This window comes from Diplotaxodon limnothrissa, linkage group LG19 (assembly GCF_057381915.1).
Source record: "Diplotaxodon limnothrissa isolate DT_005_m linkage group LG19, D_limnothrissa_male_GT1.1, whole genome shotgun sequence".
Taxonomy (NCBI): domain Eukaryota; kingdom Metazoa; phylum Chordata; class Actinopteri; order Cichliformes; family Cichlidae; genus Diplotaxodon; species Diplotaxodon limnothrissa.
The window spans coordinates 8,077,693-8,099,924 of record NC_140614.1 but is presented as its reverse complement, the minus strand read 5'-3'; the positions used below and the strand labels follow the sequence as shown (position 1 = coordinate 8,099,924).

The window sequence follows — 22,232 nt, the reverse complement described above, 5'->3', positions numbered from 1 at the left end:
GAGTGGGTCACAGGTCCTGCAAGGGAAAGAAAACAGTACTGTTAAGACTTAAGACAACACAACCTTTCTTTTGACTGTGTGTCTGTGTGCAATACACCTCAGTGTGTGCAAGTGAAGCTCGTTCTGTAATGTTAGCATGTGTATTCAATAAACGTCTCCGTAGGAGTGTGTGTGTTAAGGTAGACGTCCCACAACCAAAGGTATTCAGAAGATTCACAGACCCTCTGACGTTTAGGTTAATAGTGGTACCATGTGTGTTTACGTGTGCTCGTGTGGGAAGATTTTTCTTTTACTTTTCTGGGCATTTCACTCACATCTCACTGGGCATTCCAACTTTTCCTTTCTCGGGAAAACTTAGGGGCTGAACACTCTGCTATCCCTTTCTGTAGCCACCATGCTGCAGTCTGATAATGGAGGGTGACTTTGTCGAGAAGAGTCCCCGGGAAAAGAGCGTCAGGCTGTTTAGCTCTGTAACAATGAGCAAGTTAACTGATTGATTGTTGAGCTTGTGATCTGAACTCACGGTAGGGTACTGAAGTTTTCACTTTGAGCTGTTCGTGTGTTGGAATTTCTGTTTTCCCATCCTAAGAACCAGGTGCTCAGAGAAGGTTTCTAAGAAAAAACTTTGAAGAGGGATTTCCCGTCTAATCTTTAAAATCTGTGTGGACTCTCAGGTCAAAACAGGTTAGCATATGCACAGACCCCAAGGCGCTTTGTTGCACTGCGTTCAATGTACAGCCATTTGATGTTGGTTTTTTTTAAGTTTCAGACTGTGTTGATTTCTGTGTTTATAGTCTCAATGGACATCCTGGCTTCTCTTTGACAGATTCTGCTGCTTGTTTCAGGTCCGTGGTGGGGAGCTGTCGGACAGATTCTTGCGGCATCTGCGGCCGCCCTTCTGCTGGACAGTATGCGAACGGAGGATGTTGTCTAAGTTGGAGTCGGGCCTCGCTGCTCTGCGTCTGACCTCTTCGCCCAGAGGAATGACTGCTCTGTGGTGCTCACTCTGGCTTTCTCTCCTCCTTCCTCTCACCGTCGTTCCAGCCGGGCTGCCCACTGCTCAGCCCACAGGTAGGAGACAGACATCCAACCCCACACTGCTGATGCCACATTATTAATTGTCCTAAGTCTGCTTAAGACGCTGAGAAAACTCATTTTGAATTTTGTGCCTCAAACTTATTGCAACATAATTTTAGAGAACAATTTGAGCAAAGATGCCCTTTAATGCGTTGTGATTTATATTATTAGCTAAAAATACCAAACTCTGAGTGGTTCCAGCTCCTTTTTTTAATCGTGATTTGAATAATCCACATGTTGGCTTTACATTGAAAGGGTAGAAAAGGTCATTAAACAGTGCTTCTTGTGCACTCTTGTTCATTGCTTTCTTTTCCATGTTCTTTGAAAGACATTAATTTTTCTGTGTTCATCACTTCAAATAATGGTATTTAAAAGTCCCATTTACTGTTTATGCGAATGGAGTCCTTTCTCTTTTTCAACAAAAAATTTTTATGACGTTTTTTGTCCGAGGAGGATTTAATTGGCCTCTTCTCGGTTCGCTGAGCTTAGTGAGATTTTCCCTCTTTGTTCTCGAGGCAGAGAAATACCCAAAGATCAATCCAAAATAAACTTTGACTGCGTTTGCTTTAATCTCTCCATATTGCTATTAAAAAAAAAAAAAACAACACAGAGTAATCTTTATTCGTAGGTGTTAGCCAACACTTCTTTCTCTCCCCTCCCTTTTTTTTCCTTTTTATGTGAGGGTTATTTAAAATGAGTCTTTGACACTCTTTACACGGTACAGCGCATTAAGAAAGACGAGGAGCCGGGGCGCCTGCTGGAGAGGGCCCAGCTGTCTTACGCAAGCTGAGACACTTTGTGCATGAGTGTAAAAGATCGTGGTATTACAGCTTTTCTAACTGCTGCTTTTGTGTGTACAGTTTGTTTTGGCTGTCGCCCAAATAACTGAGGTCAGAGCAGAGATGCAGACTTTGAGATTCAAGACTTGGACTTAAGTCACTAAAGTGGAGACTTGTGTTTGTGGGACTTAATCTGCTGATCAGTGATAATGAACACAGCTTTGAGAGATAACAGCTAAATAGCCACATTATCCTCTGCATCCAGCGACTTAAAAAGAGACTTGTCCCCCGCCCTCTCTCGTGTAAAACGCATAATGTAAGGAAAGACAATGTGTGATTCTGTCTGCCTGATTGCCTTCCCTGCTGGAAGCCATCACAGTCTCTCATGCGTGGGATCTGGATATTATTTCTGAGACTTGTTTCACTTGAATATCTGGCACAAATTAATGTTTGGGGGGGGGGGGGTTGTCATGGAAGTGTTGTTAGCTGTTTTTCTTTCAGTCATAGCAGAAATAGTAGTAAATACAGGTTGGTTTTGTTCACACATCATCTTAAAAGTGATCAATGACATTATCTGAGCATTGAGTTAGCATTAGCCAAGAAATTGGCTAATGCTAATGCTAAAACAAACACTAGCACACCGACAGTTATCAAGCTAACTTGACAACATGTTTATTGTGTTGTGTAAATTAATAAAGAATACACTTAAAATGCTTATCATTGGTTCAAGAATAGACTTTAATATTTAAAAAAAAACAGTTTTCCCGTTCTTTCCATTACAACAATGTGATTGGTCAGTTTGAATGTTGATCCCAGACCAACATTACTATGAAGATGCAGAAATACCAACAAGGGAATATCAGACACACCCTTACTTTGGCTAAGAGGACTACTCTGCATTCGAGGGTTGAAGCTACATTTTTATTTTATGTGAAACTATTAAAAATCCCCAAATTTCAGGTTCAAATTGATTTTTAAAAAAGTAAGAATCTCAAGTGTTGACAATTCATTGCTGTCCAGTTGGGACTGCTCCTCGTAGGCGTCTCTGGCCTGCGTCTTGTCTCCCCCGTGGCCCTCTGGCCTCCAGGAGAGTTCTCCACATCCACAGATGGACGAGCAGTAGGGGTAAAATGAGTGTTGTTTAATGGCAGATGGCACAATTTCCCCTCAGCAACCGCAACACCGGGCTGCAAAGTTGTCACTTAGGTTTTGTGTTTTCCGTGTGTGGCACTGTGTGACTTTGGGGGGAAGTGTGTGGATTAGTGTGTGTCAGGATCAGCAGGTGTTAAGGACAAATATGCCCTTGAAGGTTTACAGCTGGCCTCTAAATATCAATTCAGATCTTTTTCAGTATGTTTAAAGTGTGTAGTTGTTTTGGTTGAACTCTGGTTGTGATCACTGACCTCTGTTGGCTGCTGGATAGAAGTTATAGAAGGAAACCGCTTTATTTTTAAGCATAAACATTTTCCACAATGCCTTCTTAACAAGTAACAGTAATAGATCATAGTAGAAAAAAAGGTCGTAATTACCCTTTAAAAAGTCATCTAATGGTAATATAGTGGGTCTTTAAAAATCCTGTTTAAAGTCAAGCTGTTTTCTGGGTGTTTATTTATGTGTGTGTGAGGTAAGCAGGCCTTGTGGTGTGTGTTAAGTTGTGTCGGTGCGCAGCGTTGTTTATTTCTCCAAGAGCTGGTGTCATTTGCTGTGACAAAAAAAAAAGTTTGAGAGGCCAAGTTGACTGATGTGAGAGACTGATGACATAGAACAGAGACTGTGTGTGTGTGTGTCATTCGTAACCTTCCCTGAGTATTTACTGACCACACACACCCCCTGCTGATATCCCCGCGGAGCTCTGATGGAAGTATACGGCACATGTGAATCAGCAGACATGCACATTCAGTTTTGCCATTGCATCGCTGTGTGCGCACATTTGTGTTTACGCGTGAGCAGAGTCTGCAGTTAATGCGACATTATAAATAAAAGAAGGCAGAAGAAGAAAATGTGTGTCCGCATGAGCGAGAGGAAGACGCACCGTGGTTGTGTGGTCACCGTGTCCTTCAACTAGAGAAGAAAGCAAGTTGTTTGCCCCGTTTAGAGACTGAAAATGTGTGCGTGTGAGCGTGTGTGTGTGTGTGGTCACGCCACCCCATCGGCAAGGACTGTAAATGTCAGCAGGAGGTGTTTGGGTGATTAGGCGACTCGTTAAAACCTCAGCATTTGCCGATTTACGCTCATGCTCTACAGTTCACACACACATCAGTACACAAACAAGCATGAGTGCACACACACACACACACACTCTCGTTCTCTGCCTCTCCTTGTTTCTTACTTTTTTTCTACACACGCTCACTTCTACACACTTTCGAAAACCTTTGATGTGTGCTGTTAGTCTTTGATGGTGACAGCATCTTCCTGAAGGTAACAGATCTATACCTGCGTGCGTGCGTGCATGCATGCGTGTGTGTGTGTGTGTGTGTGTGTGTGTGTGTGTGTGTGTGTGTGTGTGGACAGAGATAGTTTCCAGTCAGCATTTATGGTGTGGTCAGCTGTTTCCCATCTCATGTCTGGAGGAAGAGTTCTATGTAATCTTTGTAATGGATGTATTGATGTGTTTAAACAGGATGTTGCTACTGTCACAGCAGAAGCGCTTTACTGTGCTGCTGTAGTGCACGTTAGTTTCTTCTATATCCACCTCTAAGCCCTTCTTCGCACTCTGAGTTTGCGTCAAGCAAGCACCCCTCTAGTCAGATGTTTATTTTTATTATTATTATCATTATTAATACCCACCCACAGCAGCTCTTTCCTTTCCAGTATCCCTGAGTGTCCCTGAGACTTCTGGTCAGTCCGAGTTTCCCCTCTTTCTTGCTCAGATGTCCCTGTGGAGAATCCAGTTGGCTCTATCATTCTAGCACCATCAAGTCCTTTCCTTGTCACCTCTTACATGAGCTGTAAGTGATCTTACAGCTCATGTAAGAGGATTGTTAGTTGCCTTTGTGTTTACCTACTTAGCTCAAACGCTCTTATGTTCATAGGTCTGCACATGTTGCCAGCTGTGCAAAGTTTTCCTTAAACCTTCTTGTTTTTAACTCTTATTTTTTAGTCCTATTTCTTTATAGAGAGTGACTAAAAATAAATCATCTGATCTTTAACAAGCATCTATTTTAAATCACACCACAATGACACTGATCGTGTTGACGATTAGTCATCCGATGCACTTTCTTTTTTTAAGCCCTAAAGCAATACTCGTGTACCTTCTTGGTCTTATTTTGCATATTATTAGTATTTTTATTTCTAATTGTTTATGGTGGAGCAGTCTCCACATCGCTAGCCTGTAATTAGCCAGTTCTGTACATGTGTGGGCTCAGCGTGGCTGCCTGTTCATCACAACTTCAGCGTAAAAAGTTCCTCCGTTGTGTTGTGTTTTGGTTTTCACAGTGTCTGCGCGAAGGCTCATTTCCCCGGCAACATTATCGAGAAATCTTTCTGGCAAGTGGAGTAAATGTTCAGGCCAAACAAGCTTTGAATGATGATTTGTTAAACAATGGCACTTCTGTCCTCAGTCTGTCAGGCATTTAATCCAGTAGGCATTTCAGACACGTTTGTGGATGGGAATTAATCATTACAAACAAACTCACAAGGGATCATAGCGGGGTATTTCTCCTAGACTCTCTGCAGTTGTACAAACACTGGCACCAGTGTTCAGTTTTTACATCTGTAAACCTACACATGTTACTGTATTCACACAGTTTTTTAACAAAGAGTAATAAATGGTAGTTGATCATTTAAATCAACATTAAAACATGTTGTGTTGTCTCGTCCTTCTAAGCACGTTATGCATTAGGCGGCACTGTCTAGACGCAGTGTTTTTCCAAGGATAACACACAGCTGAGCATTAGTGGAAAAAGCCTGTTGCTTAGCAAAATGTTATTAAAGGTTTTCATATCAGATCACAGACTGAAGTGAAAATGCTCAGATTGAACTGTGCTATACTGTGAAACAAAAACCGGCTTGTATGTTGGGACCTCTGCTGTGTGAAAGAAAACCCGTCTTTGTCAGGTACGAGTTGGATGCACACCTTGGTGCACCTTCACTAGGTAGGCAAAAAAGAAACACAAAAAATTAGCAGACAGCTGTAGATCAGTAGGTCATTGTCTGCCCGCGGCCTTCGTACGAGCCGTGTCTGCAGGCCACAGCTATGCATGTATTATTACACCTCATTAATGCCCTTTGAAATCCTCTCTGCACACCGTTCAATGAATTATGGATGAAAAAGGCCCGTCTGTGTGTTCTGGTCACGTCTAACTCCCCGCCACCTTTTCTGCATTCTTCTTTGCCATATTTGAATGCATACATATCGTTAGCTTCATAGCATAATTGCCTAAGTCATTTGACTAAGTCAATGACTTAGGCACTTATGCTATGAAGCTAACGATATATTATACAACATTTTAAGCCTTAAAGCCTCCTGTGTATCTGCTCATTTTTCTCCTCTCTGGCAAGTTTTCAAATCTCCATCAGTTTCTAAGCTCTGATTCCTGCATCCACTGCCTGCTTTTTTTGTTTCTGTTTTTTTTTTCTCCACCAGATGATGTTTGCAGCACGTACGCACACTCGCCTGCCTCGTACACACCTGTGCATGCCCTTTGCTCTACCCCTGGCTGCGGTTCAGGGCGGTTCTTAGCCCGCTGGCTGACAGTGGCATTGACATATGGTCGGGCTTTTAATTACAAAGCTTCCCCTTAAGGAAATTGTTGAGATACTTAACAGATAAGGCAGACATGGAGCAGAACAAAAAGGCTCATTGTATCACATCAGGAAGACCGCTCTCGGAGGGCGCACGGGGAAAAGAGAGTTGGCGATTAGTCAACTGGAGCCACAGTTGAAGCTGACAAAATATTTTTGCACTGTGAAGTGATGGGTTGACAGGATTTTTTTTTAAGTTAGGTGTCTCACTCTTTCTGTTTTGCCTTCTGTCCTGCTGACATGTGGATTTATTGCCACCGTTGGTTCAATTGCATAATCTCACCTGAATCTTCAAGATGGATGATGATTGCAAAATGTACCCAATATACACCGCGCATGTCTAAACGTGTTTGTATGTGAACAACCTGACTGTAAGCGTGTGTGTGTGCGCGCGGTTTGAGCCAACCCCATTGGAAGAGGTAATTTTGTTGCTGGCAGAGTCAAACAGATGGCAGGTTGAGCGCTGGGCTGTTAGAAATCCAGCACACACAGACACACACAAGTACCAAGAGAGTCACAGTCCTGGCTTCATGTCCCACCCATCATTAAATAGTAGCTTACGTCTGTCTTTCCACTTTCTTGTTCTTCTATTTGCACCAATTACCATTTTTAATTGCATTTACTCCACCGTTCTCACTCATACTCATCCTTACAGTGATATGAACAGCACTCATGTCTTTATTTCCTCTATACAGAAACTCAACTCAGTGGTACTTCATTTGTCTTACAGGTCTCCGCTGTATCAGAGGACACGCTGTCTAACTTATAATAAAGGATCTCGTTAGCGGGAGTCAAAAGCATATTGAGTCATTAATAACGTGTATTTTCAAGATAATTAGACTAATAAAAGTCACATGGTGAGCAAGTTTACTCCAGGCCTCCCACGTGCACTGATCACTCTCCTCCTAACAGGTCCATCTCTCTCTTTCTTTCTTTCTTTCTCACTGACCACTAACCAGAAGCAGAGCTGTCTGGCTCTGCTGCACCCCATTTACATTTCTGTGAATGGAACCAGAGAGCCAACAGACAGTGTTTAATGCCGTGTGTGTCGGGGAGCGAGGGAGGGAAGCAGTTACTGCGCAGTATGAGATTACCTCCTTGCTTGTGATTGTGTGTGCGTGTGTGTGTGATTGTGTGTGTGTGCATCTCTTTCATATTCTTCTGTCCTCTGTCTTCCTTCCCCTTCATCCCTCCTTTCCCTGTCCCGGTCTTTGTGTCTTTCCTCTTCTTCTGTGTCTTTCCCTCTGCTCTTTTATTTCGTCTCCTTTACTTTAACAGGTGACTGTGATGCAGTAAGACTGAAAAAGGTTATACATGAGCAGTAGTTTCTTTCTTTCGTTCTTTCTTGGTTGAATCATCTATTTCCTGCCTTGATCCCCCCCAAAAAAACCAAAAATAAAAGACCTGGGGTCTCCACTCACACCCTTGCATGCGCTTCTGTTTAATGCTCCCTCGCATCCAGGGCAGCTGACACATCTAATATTGAAACCAAACTCCCTCCCACGTCTCGCTCTCTCACCCCTCTCCCCCCTCTCCCCCCCTTTATGTTATTTTGCCAGGAGAGCTAAAATAATAAAGCCTTGTGCCCTCTGCAGAGCGTAAGGGAAGCCTTTTTCCTCCCTGGAAAGAAGAGAGCGAGAGCGCTCGGTGTGCTGGCTAGCAGCAGAGCAGTGACAGAAGAGCTGACTCCAGATTTGTTTTTATGTTGGTTTTTTTCTAAACCATCAGATTTTTTTTCCTTTTTCAGAACTCCCATGAAATGTTAGTTTTGAGCGCGGTGGATGTGTTAATTGGCCGTCTTTTCGCCTTGTGCGCCGTCTTTCTCCCCGTCGCCCGTGCACCATGCAGTCAGTGGTTTATCTGCTGGCTGCCGTCACAATCAAACCAGGAAACAGCCTCACTTCATTTTTTATATTATTGATTCTTTGTTTTTCCAAATGTGTCCGCTCGCTGCATTTTGGGGCGTCACCCTGCATCAGACTTCGTTAGGAGCTATGATGTCATCGGTGACCTTTATCGACTTCCTCGGCTGACAAGGAGTAACTTCAACAACGCTGATAGAACTGAACCCGATCTTTACTTTTCTGACACCCTGCTGATTCGGTGGCCTCTAACTGACAGAATCTGTAAAGTCAGACTTCCACAAAGGAGAGCACAGCTCCAGCTGATAAAGAGGCAACACGGAGCACAGCTAAATACCAGCAACCCACAGCAGCGCTCCAAAAACTGTACAGCAACACGCTTCGCTCATATGACGATGCTTTGAAATACATTTTTTTATAAAGGCTGGAAGAGCAGTTAATTTGTAATTTTATAAACTGTTGAGGCATTTCTCTCATTTTTATTTTCGCAGATAAAAGCCGCCTTCAACCCGCCACCAGCAGCAGCTTTTAGCTATCATCCGTCTCTAGCCGTTTAACTGTAAAAATCAAGTTTGAATTCTTTGCTCAGTGACAAGTTGGTGCTGGTCGAACAAGAATGCAACTGAAATTTTTCATGTGTATGCAGTGCTGTGGAAACACCAATGGATGCTAAAGGAGCGTAGGCGATCACATGCAGGTTTCAGCCATCCTGATAACTGATTTGGTTACCGCAAGTAAATCAAGCTGTCTGGGCAACTGCTAAGTAGTTAGCAATATTAGCTGCCCATGTCTTGTACTTAGAATTATTAATAAAATCAATTTTTTTCATTAGTGAGTTTAAAATGAAATCCAGGCTTTTTAAAATCATCCCTGGCTCTAAAAGCCTTTTTGCACAGTGGTAACAATGTAACAGTGTAGATGTCTTCGGACAACTGTGCTCCAGTTGTTCTTCGCCCCAAACAGAGGCTCCTCTCTACGGTCAGCCTGTGCTGTGAGTGGAGGCAGGACCTGGAGGGAAGCAGGAGGCAGGGATGATGGGATTAAAGGGCTTTTCCTGCCCCTGCCCTGCTCTCATAAGCTAACATACTCTAACAGTACTTCATTCAAGGCTTTCACCGCGCTCAGACAACGACCCGCAGGGAGCTGTAATCTTGATACGTCCTCTGTGACATGTTCCTCATTTTTCCTTGTCAGGTTAGAGTGAGAACAAAAAAACGACTATAGGGAGAGCAAGACGAGAAGAAGAAGAGAGAGACGAAGTGACGAAGTGGTCGGTTGCCCAGAAAGCTTGGGATGTTTTTGACCGTGCGCCAGGTGATCTGAACCATGTGGCTGAGCCCAGCAGCAGGTTTCAGAGGAGGCAGGTTGGAACCAGGCTGAGGGAGAGACCCGCACGGTCCCGCCGCACTAATAAACCGCATCATAAACAGAGCAGTAAACGCTTTCACGTCCTGCTGATCCCAACCCCAGGTCTCATGCAAACATACACCGCAAACCCCCCCAACCACCCTGGGACACGAGTTAACAAAGGTAGACCAAATAATGCTGATGTATGCGCTGCTTGATATCAGTTGAGTTTCAATTAAATTCCCCAAAGGAACACAAAAGACATCAATCTAAAGTTTACTTAGGACACATTTATCTCCTGCAACATGTTTCTGGTTCCAACTGTGCTTACTTGAATTCACCTAAACACGGTTAATGCTTGATAGGCTAATTACCAAAACCCCAGTTGAGGTTTTAATTTTCAGCTCTTTGTTAAGTGAGAGAGAGAGTAAATACGATTACTGTAGGTTTCTTCACCAGATGAATGCACAACGCCGCCATCAAAGTTTGCACCGTTGCCAAGGGGAACAGACTAGACACGGAGCGATCCAGGATTTAGGCTTGTTTTGTAAATGTGTGTCTGAGTGCTCGAGTTGAGTACTGTGATCAGTGTTAAGGCACACTTTCCTTTTTAACACACACGCACACACATCGCTATCATTGTCGAGCCAGAGATTTTGCGGGGGAGGGTCGTCGCCGCTGGAGAGTATCAGAAGTACACTTGCCACACTGGGAGGTCAGAGTAGGGTCCTGGTCGGGGTCAGTTGAGGTCAAAGTTTAATGTTTGAATCAAGCATCTCCATGAGGTGTGTTCGGAGATGGTTTCCATCAGCTGAGACGCCTTCAGGCATCACTTTGAACCCTTTAAAACTCTGTTTCAGGTCAGATGTGCAGTAAACGTGTTTGTGGTCCAGATGTTTAGCTGTTCATGCGTGCATTCATTTGTCTTGTTGCTAATCACGTGATGAGTTGTTTTGTAAAAGACGAAGAACATTGATGGATTTAAGCAGGAAAAGAAAAAAAGTTCTCACACTACATTTTCAGTTCTTGCAAAAACGTTTGTTTTTCATGCGTTTGCTCAGATTTTTCGAGTTTTACCTTTTTTCCGATTTCCCACATTCACTAAGTGTTTTCCGAGTACCGGTCTGCCCCCCTCCTCCTCAAAGTCTTTGGGAAATCATGAGTGATTTGACTTTCCAGAAAGTGGCACTAAAATTACTACTACTCGACTACTCGCTCTATTAGGAACACTCGAGTAAGAAGCTGTGACGTATGAATTCAAAGCTCTCAAAGCTGTGCTGTAATCAGATTGGTTCCTCCGCGTTGTTCAGGGAAGGGTGATTATGTTGTTTAGTAGGCCCCCACACACACACACACAGACACACACACTCCGCAGACATCCTGGCCGTTGTGGGGCGAGCTTCTTACACTTGTCTGTTGAATTGAAACTAGGCCAGTTCGTCTTTGGAATTACAATTACCGTGGACCAAACCCCGGTCCTATTCTGAGGCTGAAGGGATGAAGGCGAGGTGGGGGGTGATGATGAGGGTGTGAAAGGAGCAAAGACGATTGGGCGCTGCCAGGATACCCTGTATGTACAGTAGCTTCCGATGCTCGTTAGCGCAACTGAGTAGAGGGCCAGCCACCGAGGAGGGATGAGGTGGAGGAGGAAGGGAGGGTGAAGGCTGGCACAGGCCGGGGCGGGATGTTTAGAGGCAACGTCTATCTTTAACTTGATTTTCGAGGCTCTTTTGAGAAGGCGCGGCTCAGGCTCACAGAAGAATAGAGGCAACAAGCTGGGGGAAACCTCACCCCTCTCTCTCCTCTCTTTCCCCCTTCCTCCTTGATCTCCACCGAGCCATCCCTCTTTTCTCTCCAGTCTCCTCCTGGCAGGCTTCTCCACAACGGTGTGAGGTTGTCAGGCTGGCCCAGATTAGGGGCATTGTCCGAAGGTATTTACATCCGGCCAAACCATATTAAAGAGAGATTAGCGGTTTTGCAGCACATTTCGAAAAAAGAGAAAAGCAAAGTGTGGGGGGAGCTTTTCTAAGATGAGCAGGATTTACAATTGGCATAGCTGTGAAATGGAGGAAGAGAAATGCGCTCTTTATGGCGAGGGGAGGTGATGGTTGTTGTTGCTGTTGGGGGTGGTTTGTGGGGTGGGTAGGGGTTCCACAGATCCTGTTTGAAGGTCATGTGATGCTGGCTCGTCTGGTGGGGGTGTTGAGTTTGCCAAACGGTTGGCAGCCGGTCTGGATTTACAACATAGGAAGCAGAAGTAAAAGAATCTGTTGGCGGGACACAGTGAGCAGACGGGCTGCTGTGGAGGACATCATGGTCCGAACCAAGCTGTCCGTCTGCGTTCATCGAGCTCTTCGGGAAATATCTTTAGAGGGTAATTTAGTGTTTTTATAACTCAAAGTAACTTTATTTTTTTATCTTAGTGTTTATGATTTCTTTATCACGGCTGATAATTTAAAAAGTGAGAACAGTGCACGTAAAGCATCTGGCGGAGTCATAGCGAGCATGAGTCATGTGTCTTTCCTCCTGCACGCCCGACCCAGACAGGACCTTAGCCTAAATAAAAGTGATTAAAAGTGATCATATTAGTGTAATTTGCTTACTGAAGATGTGTTTTTATAAATTTCTGTCTGTTGTTTGACCTGTCCAGGATCTGCAGATTAAAATTAGCTAGTAGCTAAATTTGACACAATGCATCTTTTCTCTGAGGAGATTATGAAAATCTCCTGCTGAACAAATTGAAAACATGTCCTGATTCTGATCTGGGCTGACTACATCTCAGGAGGAAGAGCGAGTCATCCACTCATGGTGGTTCATTCCCTGGCTGCTCCGGCCTGCATGCCAAAGTATCCCTGGGCAAGAAACTGAACCCCAAGTTGCTCTGTGATGTGTTCATCAGAGCTTGGATGTGTGTGAATGTTGGATAGAAAGCGCTTAGGCATAGAAAAAACCGCTTGTATGATTGTGTGTGAATGAGGGATCTTGAGTCTTAGAGTAGAGTAGAAAACCATTTTCCTAACATTGCACGTGCATATGTGTGAAAACAACTTAAGATTCAGCAAAAGTTAGTCATTCTCTGTGTAAAATCCTAAAACCTGTTTGTTGCCCTGTGTTGAATTAGTGATGTATTTGCTTAAAAAGACGAAGTCCGGCCTTTTTCTGCAGTAGAAGCAAACAACTAATTACCTTCTTGAAAAGACCATTTACTGCTAAATTGTTTGCTGCTGGTTTAGCATCGGCACGCTCCGCACATGTTGGAAACATGGCCTTGTTGTGTTATTAGCTGTAGTGAGGAGGAGGAGGAGGAAAAAGAGGGCGCTTGATAAAGATGAACGTCTCCCCGGCCCATCTGGAATCCATCACTTTCAAGAGCAGTTTAGAAGCAGATATGGTCTGAAAAAGTATGTGCTCCTGCTTTTGTACCAGGCTCAATAAAAGTACCTGTTAAGCCCTCCTTCCCCGAAGAAAGTGAGTCCTGTTATCGGTCACCATTTACGATCCCTCTTGCCTCTTTGAACCAGTTTGGATTCTGCCTTATGTAAAACAGCCCGACTGAAGCAGCTTCATAAATCAACCCGGACCATCATCAGCAGGAAGTTAGGAAGGGTACTTAAACAACCAAACTTTTAAAGGATTAGTCTCTCAGCGCTGAAAGATGAAACTCGACGTGTTCGCCTCCTTCAGAGCAGAAAATGAATTCATCAAAATGCAGCATCGTGATGCATCAACGTACTTGTTTACTGACGGATGTGAACTTCAGAAAATGCTCTCTTCACTCTGAATGTGTCAAGAAGGATACGTATCAGGAAACATCCCACCCAAATACAGAACGTAATATAAAACCGCATCTTAAGGATTCTTGCTCGACTCGACCCTGCTTGATCTTCCTCTTTTCCCCCATCGCTCAGACGTTGGCGTCAAAAGCTTAGATTTAGGGGGGGAAATCAGATCTAGACATGTAAACAAATATAGTGAAAACAGGGTGGCAGACCACAGAAACAGGAAAGCCCAGGGATGCACATGCACGCACTGAGAAGGCAGAGAGGAGCGTGCCTTATTCAAGACTGCACCGTTTTTTATATTTGTGATGTTGGCCTGCATTTGTTCACATCTCTATCAAAACCTCGTGTTCTTTCTCAGAGCGAAAACCTTTGAGATCTGCTGACAACTTGAGAATTTCCCTTAAAAAGTCCTGATATGACAGCGGCCACGGCGACAGCTTCTCGGTCTGGCCTACACTCCTTCCTGTTCCTCGGGATCCGTCGCTCAGTCCTTCAGTGTGTGCGCTCGAGTGGGAGAAAGACAGGCGTGGAAAGGTTCCCCCACATAAAGAGGCCTTTTCATCGAGAAGTTTGTAGAGGATAAATAAACCTCTTCAGAGGCGCAGAAAAAGATGGGGTCTGTGAGCGGCACGTTAGCGGACAGCGCGCGGTCCTATCTCAAAGACAGACTTTATATTATTCTGAAGGGCTATTTGTTATGATATTGAGCCGCGAGGGTTAGAAGGGCCAGGAGGGCAGGGGTCTCTTGATTTATGGAGTGACTGTCCAGCCTGTACTGCACAAATATACGCACACATATCAGAACCCACATCCACTCTAGCACACACACTCAAAAACACACATCACACATTGCTTCCAGCTGGCTGCAGGTTCCGTTGGGAGATTTCCACCCTCAAACACACACACAGACACACACGGCAGGAAGATCTAGATCAGGGGTGTCAAACACCAGGACCCAGAATCGTCCCTGCAAAGACATCCAACTGGAGAGCTTCGGTAAATGTGAAAGAAGGCACTCATTTTCAACATTTAACTGTATTTTCGTAACTTTTATAGCTTTATCTTTACTGATAAAGACCTCCCATATGACCATTCATGCGGTACCAAAGATTACACAGTGTATCTATTGGATACACTTCTTCTGTAACTCAACGCATTTGTTTCTTACAGTTTGAGAGTCGTGCTGACAGATTTCTTACTACAGCATTTATCATTTAAAAAAACTGAGGTGTACTGTTGAAATTGCACTTCTTTTTCTTGTATCTAGGATATCTCAGTGATTGACTGTGTTGTTAAACTTCTTTACACTGACAGAAAGGGGAGTTTCACTAATATGGAAGCCTGTTTCCGCCACTAAAAAAAAAAGGATCCATAACTCAAAATTTCGAGTTACTTTCTCGAAATTTCGACATATTAACTCGAAATTTCGATTTATTAACTCAAAATTTTGAGAAAAGCAACTCGAAATTTCGAGTTAGCGCTGCCAATCAGTAATCTACGTGAATGACGTCATTTCCTTGTTACCCGGAAGCTGAAGCCCTCAGCTACAAATGCTACAGCTAAGCTACCGGTATTACATCCAGTCGTGAATGCACAGATTGCTGAGTGTTTTCAGCCTGGCTTCACAAATGATGAAATCCCTGTGTTATTAGCTGAATCACATGGTGTTACTATCAGCAAACGTATTCGCAAAAGCGCCAATTTGTTGGGATCCGTTTTTGAGTGCGCGTTCCTCTGCGCGATATGCTTCCGGGTAACAAGAAAGCGACCTCATTCACGTATATTTTGGATTGGCAGAGCTAACTCGAAATTTCGAGTTATGGATACTAGCTTTTTTGTTTTTATTTAGTGGCGGAAACGGGCTTCCATTCACTAAGGATCAAAGTGGTCTGTATGTGAAATGAGTTTGTCCCCGACCCCTGATCTAGACTGGATGCTGTCAGCAGGATAGTTGTGCTCTGGATGAATCGCCTCTGGTTTGATGATTTTCCCTGCGTTTTCATCAGAACTCGTGTTTAATATCTAAATTTATTTTGAAAGTCTGCATTATGATTTTTTTTTCAAAGTAGCCAATTATTCTTTAGTCTGAGTAGCGCTGTACTTCCTCGGCTCCTGCTAAGGTTTCTGGGAAAGCTTCCTGTGGTCTTTCAAGGACTCATTTCAGATTATTAGGCCTCACTCTTTCAGATGCAGGGAACCACGTGAGACGCTGTGGCCGAGTTTTATTTCATTCTGCTGAATGAAATGAATCAAACTACCTTTGATTCGTTTCTTATCTTAACTTGTATGCAGGAAAAAAGTGCCCGAGCAACACCCTGCTTCACATTTAGTCACTTCCATAAGCACCCACCCAGACGCTGCCTATTAAAACCCCATTCTTCCACAGCTAGGCACACAGCAGCCGGATTTTTTTTTCTTTAGGTTATCAGCTGCTAATTAAGGAATATTTCTGTGTGACTCACCACCACGAGCACATTTTATTGCCGCTCAAAGAGCCGTCTCTTGTCAGTGTGATCAAACACATCACTTCACGTAGGAGAAGTTTCACTTGAAAGGTGCAGCGTGGAGACCCGGGTCTCCACCCGAGCTCACCGGCTGGTACATCTGTCCTGAGAGGTTGTGCAGCCGGCACGGCGTGAGGCTTTTTCAAACCAAAAATCCACTTTTTATTCAAAGCACTTTCCAAATCTGCATTTCAAAGTGCAGGATCTGAGAAAGAAACACATATTTGGTCATTGATAGTGACTAAGAAAAGGGTTCTTTGCTCCTTTGTGCAACATCTGAAAAATTGAGGGTTTTTTCCTCCCTTAACGTCCAAGAAGTATATTTTTTCTTTGTTTTGCTCTTTCTGTAAATTGCATTTGTTTAGCCTCTGGTGGTGTAAACATCCAAGTGGTGTGCAAATGTTTGTCCTATCCATTTTCCCCAGGATCAAAGTGAAAAAGGAAAAAAGTATTGTTTTGCAAGCTGGATCACATGAACGCCTCGCCTCGCCTTGCTATTAACAAATCCTAATTAAATAAACTTTACTGTTTAATCCAGATTTTTCTCCACTAAAGCCATAATCTGCTTAGAGTAGATTTGTACACATTATGAATATTACCAGTTTTCTGGAAAGAAGGGCAACTTTGTGGCATGTTTTAAGCCTGTATGCTAATATTGGCCAATCCTTTTGTATATATATCAAAACTTTAGCACATAAAAGTGAGACTCTTTGAATGGTTGCACATTATTGTGTGCAAGGAATAAAAATGGTTCTAAACCAAGTCAGTGCCTCATACAAAGAAACACTTCTAGCTGCTGCTGCTGCTCATTCAGAGCTGCCATACGAGGTTGTGCTCGAGCGCTCGCCTTCCATAAAGCACAAGTGAGCTATGAGTCTCTGGAGATTATTATATCTATGTCATAAACCCAAATTTCCCATGTTGTAAGACCTGGAGATATTCTGTGGCCTGTATTCTGCCTTTGTTCCATAGCCATTCATTCATTCATTCATGCTGGGCTTGGATTTATGCGTTCGGCACTGTTGCCTCAGTGTTTTTCTTCTCCTGAATGGACCTTTTTTTTTGTTTGAACAAAAAGCATTGTAAATGCGGCTGTCAAAGCCAGAGGCTACGCAGAGAACTGCACAGCGGCGTTCAGCACATTGACTTAATATCTCCAGGATTTTTTAATGGGTCGATGGATGCAATAAGACAGAGAAAAAGACGCACAAATCATCTGTCCCGTTCATTTTATTCATGATCCGCGCTACATGGGAGAAATGCGTTGGGCTTGTTGACTCCAACACATTTATCTAATGGCTGAAGTTGCTTTGTGCGTTACTTGTTTAAGTTTAATATCAGGGTGATAGTTAGTAAATTAATTGGCCTTTTTTTAAAATCATGGAGCGTTTCTCCAGAGGGCTGCGTTCACGATCGCTGCTTGAGTAACATCGTTGCCCTTTTAGCGGGTCAACAGTGGGTGTATTTGCCATCGCAAATCACACTCTTAACACACCTCATTCACTGTTTCCCATGGGTGGGTGGGTGTGCACTTGTGCGAGCAAACAAGTGTGCGTTGTGTACTCTGTTGCCTGAGCAGCTCATTCGAAGACTTTTACAGTGGCTACATTCCCGCGTGTGTGAAAGCGTCTGTGACGTCCTCGTAAGTGTCCTAAATGTGTGTGTTTTTTAAAGTGTGTTTGCTTAAATAAGCTAGTAAATAAACCAGTGGGCGCATAAGGCCATCTTTCTTGTGTCTCTGCAATGGGTGATGACGTGTGATTAAGTTCAGAATAAGAAGACATCTCTAATGAGGGGACTGCAGGAGACACGAGGGGAGCCAGAGTTTGTTTATCCAGACGTGTCCCTCCATGTCTCCACCGTCCTCCAGTGGAGGCTGGCATCCTTAGCAAGGCTTGTAAACATGTTGATTTTTCCTTGGCTCTAACCAAGCTGGCTCGCGGAGCTCGCGGAGTAAATGAGCTGGTGTTTGACCAGGGCCAGCTGAGGAGGAGGCGTGGAGACGAGGGAGGGAGGGGTGAGGGTGGGGAGGTCATTTCCACACAGATCTGCATACTCGACAATTAAAAAAAAGTTGCACTTTTCTGACTCTCAGGGTCAAATTACTTAATTCTGCTACTTTATTGCTTTTTTGAAGGTTGATATGGGCAGAGGTGTCCGATCTTGCTTTATTATCAGATTGTTTTTTGACTTAGAGGTGAGGCTAAATACTGACCCCGTGCATGAAGTTGATTGCATTTATTAAAAATTTCTTCTTACATAAACCATTCCTTCTTTTTTTGTTTGCAGACCCTGTATCCAGCGAGACGGCCTTCCTGGAGGACTATGTTCTGGGCATCGGGGACACTCTGGAAATGTCATGTGACCCGGAAGAGCAGGAAGACCACACGGAGCCTATTGTGTGGTTAAAAGACGGCGCTGGACTTGTGCCTTGCAACCGGATACGGTTGGGCCAGAGGATACTCCGCATTATCAATGTGTCGTATGACGACTCCGGGGTCTACTCGTGCCACCTCGCCCGGAGCAACACGCTGCTCAGCAACTACACCATCAGGGTGACAGGTGAGAGCGTGGGGAAAGTGTGTAGAAAAGACAAAAGTTGTTGAGTATCTGAAAACTTTAAGTAGGGGCATCTAGCCTTATATTTAAATGCAAAAGTGGAAGGCAGATACTTTAACTGTTGAGCTTTAAATAGGATACGAGACTCACAATATTTTTAAGATAGTTGAGTTACTAGCAGAGCTCCAGCAGAAACAGGCGCTTTGGCTGCACCTCGCAGAGCTCTCTGAAATCCGACCTGTCTCGGTTGTTCTGCCTGTCTGACAGACAAACCGAGTCTGAAAGTATTTTCTATCAACAAATATACTCAAACAGTTACAGTAGCGCTGTCTCTACATGACAGCTGTTTATAGAGAAACACTGAAAACTTAGCTCAGGAGGAAATTTCTATTATTTGCTACTCCTGCTCAGTTTCAGCTCCATGTCATCTGCCTGCCAAGCTGCACACACACACACACACACACACCAACACACACACAAGCACATATCCAGCATACCGGTACAGGCTTTCACCAGCTAACACCCAGCCAAGCTTCACACAGATTCCCACCTCCTGATGCATAGTCAAAGGTGAAATTCATTATCCGGCGAGGGGATGGGAAACATTTTAAACAAGTGTGCGATGCAAGCGGAGCTCTAATAGGAATGCTTGTGTAGGGGGTGGGGGAGGCTCTGTGTGTGGGTGTGTGTGTGTGTGTGTGCTTAAAAGTGGAGCCGCATTTACCCGTAAAACTCATGGACACCAACTGAGCCTGTTATTGACAACTAATTAGAAAGCAATTAGCTTGAAACATTTCATCATTGAAAGCAGATGGGGTGGCAAGAAATGAGAGAGTTCACTCTCAGCTCACTCACCCCACCTCCTCTCACACACACACACACACACACACACACACACACACACACACACACACACACACACACACACGGATGCACTTGTTTGGCAGAAAACTGGGGAGAAAATGGGCATTTTCGATTACTGATCAGAGGTGGGCAGGTTCTCCTCCCGGATCTTCGTATCAGCTCCAAACTGCACACCAGGACACTGTGCAAACACAGTACCTTCATCAGTGACTTAAAAGGAAGAATAAGAGGCGTTCTCCTTTAAAATCTGACTTTTTTTATGAAGAAGTTGATAAATAGAGATAACTGAAGCTGGTTCCACCTCCACTTAACATGTCTCAGGTGTTGCACAGGCTGCCAGTTCATTTCACACTAATGTCTGACATTTCATATTGTTTCGGCTCTCCGTGCATGTTTAAATTACTCAAGAAGCCAGACTTCTTCCAGTATGCGTTTCAGTATCCTGTTTTTTCCCCCCTTATACCGCCGATTCTCCTCCCTCTACTTTAAACATAGAGCCTCCGTTTTATCTAAAACACACATGGACTATTGTGTTTTCCCTCAAATATTTGAGCAAGGTGTCAGAAATTTAGGGGCGGTATCAGATTTAGCACTTGGACAGCTTCCAGGCAGTAGAAAGGGGCCAAATCTCACTGTACACACACAGCACACATGCAACAAGTACAACTACAAACTGAGGTTTGTACAAAGGAGTGCGTGAATTACTTATTGACAAAAATTCAGTTTTATTTATAAAGCGCTAAATCACAATAAGAGTTGCCTCAAGGTGATTTATACTGCAAGCTAAAGACCCTACAATAATACACAGAAAACCCCAAGAATCTGGTAACCACCTATGAGTAGGCACTTGGCGAAAGTGGGAAGGAAAAACCCTTTTAACAGGAAGAAACCTCCAGCAGAACCAGGCTCAGACACAGGCAGCAACTGCTGCGACCGTTGGGGGTGATGGGCATGACAAAAGACTTATGACTAATGATTAAATGGTTTAAACTCTTACGAGTTTATGGACTCCATCACTTGTTTCAAGTGCTGTTTAATATAGCGTTAACAAAATCGATCCGAATACAGTAAAATAGACAATAAACTGGGATTTACGATGTGGCTACTTTGTCGGTCAACCTTTTCACGTGATGTCTGATTCCACAGATAACAAGATGGCAGCTGTCAAAATGTTTAAGGTGGTTACGTCCATCCTTTATGTCCAGTCTATGGCTACACTGTATCCTAACTGTATGCTAAAGCTAAACTAATCCTTTCATCTATTGAGCTTTATCAGTGCACTAAAATACATGTGCCTGCTTTTCTCTATTATTTCTCTCTTTTATTCCAAAGTTTTCTATTATGTAATTCATTTTGACAACCACTATAGTGTGTTAAATACTTGGTTTACTGATACAGTGCTGGCACCCGTCTGATCCGTCAGTCAACTGTAACTGCTGCCTTGCTTCTAAGGTGCAAAGCACTAGCAGAGTGGAGTTGTGGGCTGAGGTGTCCAATAATAGAAACAAAACCCGCTAGTTCCAGGAGCAGTTTGAGTTGTCGAGGTAACAGCTGGCTCTCATTAACCAGACCCGTGGAGCTGAACCAGAAAACGTTGAGGTCACATCGAAAATAATTACAGCAGCGGAGTGAAAACGTGTGATACAGCAAACCTAAACAAGATGGAGAGCAAGATGGAAAGTAATTTGGCGTAAACCGGCGTGCTAACCGTTAGCAAGAGTTAGGGTCAGTGTGTGTTGCAGAGATAGCTAGAAAGAATAGTTTTTGTGCGTGTATCAGCACATGTGCGCACACTCTTGTGCAAGTGCGTCTCAGCGACACTAATGACCCTCTTATTTGTACCGTCTGTGGAAATGTTTGGATTGCAATATCTGAGAGAGCTGCCACGCTACAGAGAACGGTGGGCTCATTCATGAGTTTCTGAATGAACAGCTTTAATATGCATTCATGCGTCTGTGTGTGTGTGTGTGTGTGTGTGTGTGTGTGTGTGTGTGTGTGTGTGTGTGTGTGTGTGTGTGTGTGTGTGTGTGTGTGCTTGTTTGTCTACTCGTGCTTGGTTGTGAACACCCCCTTTTCCCTTTATCTCCCTCTTGTTGCATAAAATACATTCTGGTCTACAAACTTTCCACATGTAATTTCCTTCTTATCCAAAATGCAAAATAGTTCAAGGAGTTGTATAAGAAAATACACTGTATTATGTGTTTTCTCATACAACTGCTGTATTTTTTAAAATGAATTATTGCTCATTTATATTATTTTAAATGAAATAATTTCATTCCAGCCATAAATTAATAATTAATTAAACTCTTTTTTTTGTATTTTCTTTCGTCAGATTCTCTGTCGTCTGGTGATGATGAAGATTATGATGAAGACCCTGAAGGTGCAGGTAATGAAAATGGTGAATTCTTTTCTTAAACCACATTTCACAATCAGAAAGTATGATACGTCTCTCATCAGGAAATGCAGTATTGTGCAAGAGTGTTGAACCAGTCCTCATCTCTTTATAGTTTGCAAGGAAAATGGTAAATGGGTACAGCGATTTCTTGAAACATGTTCAAACATATGTGGAAACACAGAACATAGGTCAACAATAGAGTTTGTAGAATGATAGCTTAAGTCCATATTTATTATGAACACCTTTACTCTGCAATGCCGATTGAACTCTCTTAGTCAAGCTTTCTTTAAGCAGTCTTCATAAATGGTTCTCCAGGGTTC

The 22,232-nt window shown here is 43.5% G+C and overlaps 1 protein-coding gene across 1 annotated transcript in view; it reads left to right on the top strand.

Moving 5' to 3' along the window:
- The window catches only part of fgfr3 (fibroblast growth factor receptor 3), a 63,324-nt gene that overhangs the window by 3,878 nt on the left and 37,214 nt on the right, over positions 1 to 22,232 (top strand). The window contains exons 2-4 of the mRNA XM_085342938.1: positions 846 to 1,071; positions 18,384 to 18,656; positions 21,850 to 21,915. Coding sequence (XP_085199064.1) covers positions 924 to 1,071; positions 18,384 to 18,656; positions 21,850 to 21,915 — 487 coding nt within the window. The 5' untranslated portion in view covers positions 846 to 923. The remainder of the gene's footprint in view (positions 1 to 845; positions 1,072 to 18,383; positions 18,657 to 21,849; positions 21,916 to 22,232) is intronic.